The 11532-nt window shown below is 39.4% G+C and overlaps 1 protein-coding gene across 5 annotated transcripts in view; it reads right to left on the bottom strand.

Moving 5' to 3' along the window:
* Positions 1 to 439: 439 nt before the first annotated feature.
* Positions 440 to 11532, bottom strand: part of ARID5B (AT-rich interaction domain 5B) — a 145710-nt gene continuing 134617 nt past the window's right edge. For all 5 annotated transcript variants that reach the window (XM_045024552.1, XM_045024555.1, XM_045024556.1 and 2 more), the window contains 2 exons: positions 11115 to 11313; positions 440 to 6405 (listed from right to left, as the gene is read on the bottom strand). In XM_045024552.1, coding sequence (XP_044880487.1) covers positions 4261 to 6405; positions 11115 to 11313 — 2344 coding nt within the window. In that variant the 3' untranslated portion in view covers positions 440 to 4260. The remainder of the gene's footprint in view (positions 6406 to 11114; positions 11314 to 11532) is intronic.

The raw sequence follows: 11532 nt of genomic DNA, 5'->3' as shown, positions 1-11532 counted from the left end.
GCTAACATCTGACTCCAGAATCTTTATTGTTGGTTGAGCCAGAAAGAAGAGAGATTGATTTTCAGATGCCACCCTGAATCTGCAGTGCTAGCAGTTAGAAAAATCTCCTTCTGAAATGCAAATGGAATAAATGTATTATGGAAGTCACTGACTGAGCCTGAATGTTATCCAGTGAAGGACTATTTTTACTGGCAGTCTTCTGGCCATAGCCCCACTTTAATGAGAGAGAAGTGCAGCCATGGAGGAACATTGAAGATACCTGTCTCTACCTCATTTAGTAAACTGTAAACTTCCAGTTCTTTAATCTAATCATTAGCGGGAGGGGATATTTTCTCGAGAGAAGCCAATATAAAAGGGTTGAAAGGTTGGCTGGGATAATATGTAATCCCTTGTGATAAGAGCTGTTTACAGAATTAGTAATCAAACACAAACGGGAACAGATAGTAGCATTTTTTATTAAATATTACAGTGGATCAAAAAGTACAAAATATCTTTTGCCTGCTATGTGATTGGGAAACTATTGGCACATAATACAGTATCAAAAGCATTAATAAGTACAATTTGGAAAACATACAAAAATTGAGTGTTTATAGTTGGCTCAGCTTTATTTCTGGTAGTGTTTAAACTAATGCAAAGGTTACTCAATAACCTTTTAAATGGGATACTATATAATATTACTGGGCCATTTTGCTATATACAGATAATCACCTTACAGAGCATATAGGCTACATAACTTGAATCACAAAAAGTATACAATATTTACAACAAATGAAAGTTAAAAAAGTATAAACAGCTAGTAGATTATGCTGCCATTATTAGAACATATTTAAAACTGGGGGAGAGGGGAACAAGTGAAATATCAAACACATTTACAGCAAACACCTAGTAAGTGCTCATGATAATAGTTTCAATGTTGTCGGCCTCACATAAGTGAAATAATTCCCATTTCTCATTAAGATCATGACAATGGTAAAAGAAGATCAGCTGTGATCTGACTGACCACCACCACCACAAGAAAAAAAAAAAGTGACTATGTGGAACAATGATTTAAAGAAATGAACCGTTCTCTTTGAAGGCACATTGCACAAAATGTTTTAGTGACCTCACAGAAACTTCCATTGGACGCATCAACATAGTAAGATACAGTACTTAAGGACTCATGCACCAATTCAATAAGTTGTAAAGTAAATACTTAGTTGCAACAAACTACTTTGTATGCCGTGATACAAATGGGACCTTATCTTGTCCAGTAACTAAATAAATAAGACAGATCTATTGCAAAATGCAATCATGACAGATTTTGACCCTTACTAGAAACATATTTTGTTGCGAAAGTCAGTTAGGTTCTGTTTTAATTTCTGTTTCCTAAAGTCAAACTCAGTCTGTAACCAGAAGTTACACGAATATTGTTTTTGTTGGGCTTTTATAGTTAATTGAATCTCACAACCTTCAGAATCTGTAATGAATCTTGAACATAGTGCATTTGAATTGCAACATTTCTTGGCACTGGTTCTTGGTAAATATATTTATGACTCTATTGCCAATTAAATTCCACAGTTTCCCTTACAACCCTACCAATAACAATGGTTTTGATTGCACAAAGAAAGGCTTGTGCAATTTCATTCAATAATAAGGCCCCTTGAACTCAAACAATGCAAACAAAGCCCCATTTAAGACATTTTTTTTAAAAAAGTAGTTCTCAGCCAATGGAGAATTCAATGGTCTTTCTGAAAGATTTCCCAGATTTCTGGTAAGAGTTTTTAAACAAATAATGTACTACTTCTGTTGGGGAGTTATGCCACCATTTCTTTTTATTTGTCCTGAAGTTTTGCCCAGTATATTATGAGCTTCCTCAGACTGAAACAGCTAGTCTCCTCATGGAATAAATGAAGGAAAAAATCCCTCCTCCCCAACTCTGCACTGTGTTAACATTGTTTTAAAATGCTGTGATCAAATTCCAACATGTCATCAAAAGTGAAAGAAGAGACTTGTTGTAAACAAATGCATGAATCCAGGATGTACAGAATATCATAAACCAGTAAGAGAAATGTTAAATTTTCTGATTAAAGGGCAGGCACATACATATTTGTGTTTGCTGTAGGTTTACACATTTCCTCCCACCCCTTGATTTAGGCCTCATGCAACTTCACTAGTGATGCCTTCTATACTATGGCCTGTGACCAAATGAGCTTGTGATTTTTGTTTTCTGTACAGTATGTGGAATAGCAGAATAATCTGCATTGGCACATTTATGTTCTAGATTCTACTAGTCTGTTTACTGATCAATTAAATCTTGTTTTGCCACAGAAATATAAAGTATTTAATTGAAGAAAGTGGATCTTTAACAGTAGATGACTTCATAATTCTGGTTTCCACCTTTGTATATTAAATATGTTCCATCGTATATTGTAGTTGGCATTATATCCTGGGAGGTTCTAATAAGATGCGTGCCATGCAAGGTGTTTCCATTTGTATTTGTAACAGTTTTGATCATGCTGCATTTGAATAATAACTGAGATGGTTTAAATCATAACCCATTTTCACATTGTAAAATACTTCCAAGTTTAACCTCTGTCTCAATGTCTATATTTAGCTGCAGAGTGGTGATGGCTCTCAAGTGACCATTTGCTTTGGAAGGTTCTTTCATTATGGAAACTCAAAACCTGCACTCATGGGCTTTTTATACTTACAAATTATTCCCAATGACTGGGGTTGGTTGTTCAGCATGAGTGCAGAGGGCTATCACAAAAGGTGTGCAGGCTTTAAGTCCCACCACAGCTCCTTTGACTTCAGTGGAGCCATGCAGATTTTTGCCAGCTGAGAACCTAGCTCTCGGAATAGGGTTTACCTGATGCGTAGGCTTTGTGCTAGCTGGGGTGAGTTTCACTTGATGTGAACTAGGAAGAAGGAGCTGGATAAGTGAGCATCACTGCTTAACCCACTATTCAGACTACTGAACCTTGGGCTACTATTTAGTGGTATTCTTCTTTGTGGGGGGAGGCGCCTGTCCCCAGCCCATCCCTATTTCGAGGCACAGGACTCTTAAAACCTTTTGATTAAAAAATAAAGATTGGCTCCTGTTCTAATTTTTGACATTCTTGACATATTCTTACAACCCACAAATCCGTCTTCTGGACTCTATTGTTATTCAGCAGCTTGTTGCCAGTAAGATTTTGTTCTTTATTTCTCTGGTATGCAGAAGGGTTTCACAGCCTAGATAAGGTAAGTACAATTGTTAACAAATTCACAGACCAAAAGCTTCTGTGGCCAGTAAAGCAGTGTATGAGCCATTGTGACAACACCAGTGGGAGTGACAGGTGCTCAGCACCTATCAGGAACAGACCATAGAAAAAAAGAACTTTGTTTGCATCAATTGCATTGTTGTATAATCTACAGTATGTTTATAGCCTGAACCAATTGCTTCAGTTTGTAAACAATAATGTCACCACCAAAAAAGCTGCTCAAAAGTATAAGAACTGGAAAAATTACAAACACATACACAGACACACACACACACACACACACACACACACACACACACAATTAGGACAGCCACAGCCTTTAAAATAAGTTGCAGATAAAATGATACTGTTTAATTTAAAAAAAAAAAAAAAGAGCACAGGATATACTGGACAAATGAAACTATATAAATTATGTGACCAAATGTGACACTGATCGTTCTCAAAGCGGATATGTACAGTCAAATTAAACAGTGTTTACCTTTCTGTTCTAATAGTGTTAAAATGAAGAATCTATTGCAGTTTTACTATACATTGCATTGATTGAACCTTTGAAAATCAGGAAAGTTACCCCAAAAGCACATCTATTGATTGTATGTATTCCCTGCCTCCGCCTCTTTTTCAGATTCATCTTGAGTCCTTGACTGAATGGAACTATCTAAGGACCCTAATCCTCCACTCCCTGAAAAAAAAAAAGCAAGTTTTTCCACTGGCTTCAAAGAGATCAGGATCTGTCCCTAAAGTTCCATTGGTTTGCTCTGATCTTTGCTCTCGACATATGTAAGACCTTTCAAAAAACTAATATGCAAAATGAAATGATTTGGGGAGTAGGTGTGGGAGCTGGAATTACAAACTGTAAAGTAGTTTTGTCTCAGTCAGATTTGAAGCATTCAGCTACATGGGATGAGACTACTTACTGGTTAACAAAAATATTGATTTCTAATTCTGCAAGACATTATCACAGGGAAAGGAATGTAGCTAACAACATTTTTTCTCATTTACTTTTTTAAAAAAAAGGGATTTACAGTTTTGTGCTCGGATGTACAGAAGACAGCTGGGAAGGTGGAAAGGCAGCTTGAGGATTTATAGCAGCTAAAGGATAAATGCTATTGTGCAAAAGGTCACCGTATGAACTTCCTACAGGTGTTGCTGCAGCTAAGTGTCTATAGAGTTGCTGAGAATTTGCAGGGGATGTAAGAAATTGTCTTTGCACCATGAAGGAATGAAGAGCCAAAGGCTGCATTAGTGGAGAAAGCACAGTCTGATTTTTCAAGTACTGCAAAGGATGAGAGTATCCAGCTGGGATGCGATTGTTCAACCCCGCACACAGAGTTCCTGGGTACAAGCCTGTGAAGATAGGAGTTGAGAGGGGAAATTTGTGGCTTTCCAACGTGTTGCCAGAATGTAGACCATGAACTGATTTGCTGCCTTCGCCCTCTCGGTCGGGAACCTTTTCCTTTGCAGGTACATCCTTTGGTAAGTGCAGAGGAGAGACAGCTCGGATTTTTTTTTCAGAAATGACTTTGTCCAAATCCTCTAGGTTCCGTTTCAAAGGCCGAGCTGCCCCAATGTTTTGGGGGCTACTTTTGCGGCTTATAATTGGATGGACCATTCCTTCCATCTTTCTTAAATTCTCAAGTCTCTGATTCTGCTGTTTTCCGGACCTGTGAAGGGATTCACCATGTTTTTTAGGTGCTGACATGGTCATTGGAGAAACACGGCAAGCTTTGGGATTACAGTCTATGCTCACCCCCTGGCCGCCTGATGTATGGAACTGGGAAATACTTTTGCTTTCTTGTGGCACCATTGATGAATGCGGGAGACTGGACCCTGGAGTCTTTGCAGTCTGTTTGTGCACGCTCTTTGGAAGACTCAAATCCGTAGGCTGATCATCTGAAGAGGCTTCCACTGCAGTCTTTTTTTCTTGCTGATGCAAAGATGGGTGATAATTTAAATTGAGTTTTTCTTGGTGTTTGTGTTGAGTAAAAGTAGAAATATTTTCTGAATCTCTGAACATGTCTCGAGGGAGGTACTTTGATGTCTGTTCATTATTAAGGTGGTGTTCTGTGTGCCTATAAAGGCTGTGCAGATGAGGAGATGAGTAAAAGTCTGCCAAGAAACTGGGCACATGGGAATGCTGCAGTGCCCTTTTCTCATTCATTTTATCTTTGCAGTCCTGGATATCTGGCTTCAGTACATAAGATTCAGCAAGAGAGTTAAGGTGATGTTTTGAAAAATCACAACGCTTGGGATCTGGTTTACTTAACGTGTCAGGCTTAAAAGCTTCATTAATAGATTTCCTTTCCTCTGAATTCTTGGTTTTAAAACTCTGCACATGTTGTATTACAGATGGTCTATTAACTGCCACAGAATCAGAATTGGGGGCATGGGGAGCCTGAGATATGCTTGCAGACAGTTCATCTCTGCTGTTTAATTTCTTTTTGCTAATCAAAGGTGGAGGTGACCCATAAGGATAACTACATGACAGAGTTGCCCCACTGACCTGTGATAGAAGTTTTTTCTTTGCCAGTGGTGACATGATGCCTGGATTACCCTTTGAATAGATTAGTGGTGTGTAACTAAAACTGGGATCATCGTTAATGGAACCTGGCAGTTCCTTTTCTTTGAACATGTCAAAATTCTGTACCACAAGAACTTTGGGCGTTTGCTTTAGTGCGTTGTGTATGTCTTCATTACCTAACTGATCCAGTTTCACTGTGCAGTTTGCAATATAATCAGCCATCTCTGGCAATTTATCGTCTTCCATGTCGTTTTGACTTGCAGGGAAATTATTAAAAGGCAGTTCTTGGGGTTCACTTTCTAAACTGCCTGTAAAACTGTGTCCTCTTTGTTCTTGCTTTGTGTCATCAAGGGCATCTGTTGGGGTGTGCAAGTGTTTGACGACTGTTGGCTCCAATATGGCATCCTCTTCAGGAGGCACTGAAGCACTTGAAAAAGAGACTGAGTGCTGTACTTCCTCCTTGGGCTTTTCACTGTTGGAGCTGCTTTCCATCAAGTCTATCTTTTCCAGAGATACTGGCCCTGTTGTCTCTGGCAGAAGAGGCTGGGGCCCTTCAATGGGCTTCTTCATCTCCTCCACTGCAGGATGCTCAGATAAACTTTTCTGGTCTGAAGAGTCTTGATCCTTCTCTTGTTCTGATGAAACCTAATAAATGTTTCAATAGACAGTAATAAGAATACAGTGCGTGTTGACAGATTACCTATAAAAGCAAATACAGTACACAGAAGCTTCTTTTGGAAATATTCTTGTTAATCATCTAGTTGAAATCTGAAAGCTTTAATACCATGTATCAGATTTTAAACAAAGCAATCTAAGTCCCCAAAATACTGGGAAATATACCCATACCCACATTAATGACACAATTAAAATAGCAAAGGCTTGTAACCAGACTATAAATAATTGGATCATCTGATGATTTGACCAGATAGTTTAATACTAAGGTTGTCTTCCTTCTGAATCAATTTCCTAAATAGATAATTGCACTTTTCACAACACAATTGAGAATATAAAATATTCTCATTATTCAGTTCCACCTATGAAAATTATAGACCAGTCCAAGTTGGCTTTTATTATTGTGTCTATATTGTAGATATAATCCCTCCAGTTTGGCTATCTTGAAATTCAGTGATTGTAGAACAGATGAGCCACATTTGGTTCTACTTTAAAATGTTAAAAATTCTAGAAATAGAATACTAGAAATCAATGCTATAGACTGAGAAATCACTGGTATAGCTTAACTGGGGCATGCTTTTTTTATTAATGGATTAAAATGAAGTTGTCAACATTCAGTGAGTGTGTATGCGCGCCATTATAAATATAGCTTTTATAAGGTATAGTCAATGAGACTGCTGCTCTTTATGCTTCTCCATTAATAAAGCTTGTGTGCACAATTCACACTATTCATTCCATTATGTAGAACGAATGAACTGTGACCCTGGAGGTCATTATAACGTTCCATCTGTGATACAGCTGACTGACAACCCTTTTCAAAATTGCTGTCATTCTCCTCTGAATGCCTTGGTAGAAGAGAGTCAGAAAACAGCAGCATTGTGTGAGCCTTTTATTATTATTATTATTATTATTTTCTTACTTTCTTAGTTGTAAAGATAAGAGGCATCAAGAAAGTTATTATCCAAATGCTGTATTATGGTCTATCATGTCAGGGAGGGATATAAAAGTACGTAATGAATCACAACCATCTTAAAGATTTATTTCTTCACAGCTGCTTTTAAATATTCCTCTGTGTTGGGTTTTCCTATTAGTTACAGTGTCTGTTAGTCTTCATAAGTACTGTTTTTTTAAAAAAACTAATAGCTGCCTTTTCCAGTTCAAATACCATCATTAGTCCTTCACAAAGTACTATCACTGGTCTCCTGAGATTATACAATTACAGGAAAATACCAGACAGATGAGCAAAGCAGGGGGGAAAGGCAAATCAAATGTAATAATTGTACATTCTGCTCTTTGTTTTTGTTAAGCAATGGTTTGAATGAAGTTTTAGCTATTTGAAAGACATGCACAGTGTAAGCTAATAACATTTTTTTCTATTTCATTACATTGAGCAATGTCATTAGGACTCCAATAGAATAAAGGAGTCCAAAACTAAGTAATCAGCTAAAGACTCTAGTCTCCCAGTGACATCCCTGTTCATGTTTATATCCAGGTGAGTGGTGAATGTGTATTAGGAAGGACTGTATTCTTACATCTTTTCTTTACTTTTATAACTAATCCTGGCACAGACCATCCCATTCCATGGAAAGCCAGCTTCCTTGGTGGTGGGGTTTGACCCCCAAACCGCAGATGTGTTGGATCCTTGAGGATTTTCAGATGGCCAGAGCCATCTAGTCAGAGGCCGTGTGCTTCTGCACCTGTTCAAGCTCCAATAACCTCTGACTGCCTAGCAGTGAGGTTCCTTTGCAGACACGCTACCAAGGCCTTTCCTAGCTGTGACTGCCCCCACAGGTGGGTTCACTGGAACCAATATACCCTTCAGCTGTACTATATATTCTGATTAATGTTGCTGGGGACCGAGAGAGAGATGGTGTACATATTCTCACCCCAGCTCTTGCCCAGTCCTCCCATCCCAGCCTGGACTCTAATCCTATCACACTCAAATGTAGCTCCTCAGGAGCCGAACATACAACTGAGCTCCTCACTCTCATGAACACTGTAGGGGCATAATCTGGGAGCCCATGGCATGGAGCCCTCACTAGATGCAAAGCACAGATGAACGCTGCAGCTGTGGATACTTCTATGCTAGAAAGCCTCCCAATTTAGGTGGTTACATAGTGCTTGTGCAGCTGTCCTGACCCTGCACCAACCCCAGGGGTACAGTCCATTATGTCATCAACCCAGAAGGCCATGTATAGCGGCTGGTCCTTGGGTAACGTTTTCAGGGGAGGAAGAGTTCCCCCTGCATCGCTCAAGGTGGATGGATGGTTTATTGACAACTAGAAAGGCTAAGTGGGCTGTACAGGCTTGGCGTTCCAGATCTGAATAGAGCTTCTTTAGGGGAGTTCAATTCCATGAGCTATTGCCATCACTGAACACCCACCCATAGAACAGGTGCGTATACCTTCCACTCCAAGTTACGCACTGGGCCCAGCCATCCTGTGGATAACTTGGCCCAGTAACATAGCCATTGCCTCAGAAAGAGGGACAGGATTTGGCCCTTAGTATTAAAAATATCCAAGTTACAGTCAGACAGAGAGAATAATTCTGATACAGGAGGTTAAAATTTTACCGTAGGAAACCACTATCATTGTGCATTACAGTGTCTGTGGCTCTAATTCTTATACATTTCCGATAAACACTGCTAAGAACTCTTCCTGAAACTCACATACAAAAATAACTGCAGTTTAAGCAGCAGGAAGTTTGAGATACAAAACAACAAAAGCAAGGAAATTCAAAGTTAAGTCTGACACTCCATCCCTGGCTCGTTATGTTGTGCTTAGCTGCTGCAGTACATATGGTATGTAACATAACTCACTGATCTGAGACCAGGGCAATAAATAACCAGGCACAAAGGGATGACTGAGGAAAGGAATGCTAGCCTTAACTTCGCATTTCCTTGCTTTTGGCAATTTGTGTCGCAACCTTGCAGTTACTTAAGCAGGTTTTTGTGTGCTCTTTTCTTTATATATTTGTAATTAGTAGTGGAGATTTTTACAATGTTTCTTGCTCTCTCTATGAAGTGTCAACTTTAAAGGCTCTGTTGATCAAGTCAGTATAAAACACATATTCTGAATCAGGCAGTCTCTTATGGGTCCATTGTAAACCTGACTTTTGGGTTTTTTTGACATGACTAGAAAAAAACACTGTACTTGAAACTTAGCACACAAGGCCTCAGCCATGTACGTATTTAGTTGCTTTGCTATTTTTAAGCCATAGAAAGGAGGACTTTTGGTAGTCATGTCAAACTAGATTTTCAGACTGGTCTAAATCCTGTACATCTGTACATGCCAGACAGCAATTGCATTGAGGGGACAATGCATGTCTTAAAAATTCTTTAAATACTTATTTCCAAGAAGGGTTATAATGGCTCCAAATGTAGCAATTGTGATTTCCAAATAAAGGGGGACACAGTATATTTTGAATGCCATAGACAACAACAGCTTGATTAGGTCAATGGCATAGGGTGTACAATATTGTATGAGAGAGAGGGAGTAGGATTTTCAAAAGTGTCTAAGGGTAGGTCTATACTTACCCGCCGGGTCGACGCGTAGAGTTCGACTTCTCGGAGTTCGAACTATCGCGTCTAATCTAGACGGGATAGTTCGAACTCCAAACGCGCTCCCGTCGACTCCAGAACTCCACCACCGCGAACGGCGGTGGCGGAGTCGACGGGGGAGCCGCGGACTTCGATCCCACGGCGTCTGGACAGGTAGGCAGTTCGAACTAAGGTAGTTTGACTTCAGCTACGCTATTCGCGTAGCTGAAGTCGCGTACCTTAGTTCGACCCCCCCCCAGTGTAGACCAGGCCTAAGAGATGTCATGGCACAAGTCTCAGTGACAGTCAATGGGACTTGTGCTTCTATGTCACTTGCGTACTTTTGAAAATCCCACTCACCGTGTGCAATACTAAAAACTCTTATGTACATGACTTAAAACAGATGAAAGTGTGTTCTACTGACTCCTGGGGGCTGGCCTGTTGCAGGCTCTGGTCCTGTAAGCTACTCCATGGAGCCCCACTTAAGTGAATAGGGCTCTGCATAGGTGTAGGGGTCAGTCCATATGAGAGAGCTTGCAAGACAGGGGACTATGGCAAAACTCCCATTGACTTCACTGGGAAATCTGTCAAGGGCTGTGAACCTTGAATTTTAGATTTCAACCCAAAGGGGATATTTAGTCTTGTTAATAATCCAGGAAAAAATAGTTTTTGATGGAACTGTGAACACATCCATAAGTGTGGAAGTGCCATTACAGAGATGGCAAATGCAGACTTTTTAATGGCAAACAGTTCCCACAATGTTATCAGAGGTATTTCAGTTCCCCCTACACTTTATTTAGAGTAGGAAATCACTGTGGAAACTGCGTGGTTTCCTGTTGGCTAGTGTTGACTTTTTAATGGTGACCACTGTATAATATAATGAACAGAAACTGTATTTCCTACATCCAGTCTTGGTATTTTGCCATCATTTCTATGCAACATGGAACTTGCTGGTTGCTGTTTATAGCCCAGCACAATCATAACACTCAGAATGCCATCACAATTGGATTTCAGCTACTAAGCAAAGGAAGGCCAACTAATTTCGGAATTGTCAGGTTTAAATGATTTATTTTATCATTGGGTTTTATATTATTAAAGCAGTACACTGTTAATTGAAAAGTTAAAAAGCAGGAAATTAACTAACCTCAGATGCATCTTGGGGTTTCTGTGCATTATCTTTTTCTTTCTTGCTCTTTTGGTTTTCATTTTTGATGCGTTTTGTTCCAGACACTTTTGTTTTAGTTTCGCTCTCCTGGGAACTGTTATCCTGTTTTCGAGGTTTCACTGGAGGCAATGGCTTATCTTCCTCTCCTTTAATAAATCTTTCATATGGCAGGATTAATCTAAAGGATTAAGGAACAAATAATTGATCAGTTTTTGCAGTTCTAGTAAAGAAAAAATGTAGCGGCTGTGAGCAGTTTATTTAATAAACCTAATTTTTCTACAGCATAAACACAATTCTGTAACCTTGCCCTCAATATTTATCCCACATATGATAAAGCAACGTATTTGGCAAGATTATCAGCTGGTGCCAATCAGTAACATTCCACTGATGCCCACAG

Source organism: Mauremys mutica, chromosome 7, assembly GCF_020497125.1.
Source record: "Mauremys mutica isolate MM-2020 ecotype Southern chromosome 7, ASM2049712v1, whole genome shotgun sequence".
NCBI lineage: Eukaryota > Metazoa > Chordata > Testudines > Geoemydidae > Mauremys > Mauremys mutica.
Note: the sequence above shows the minus strand (reverse complement) of the source record. Positions and strands in the feature narration are given on the sequence as shown.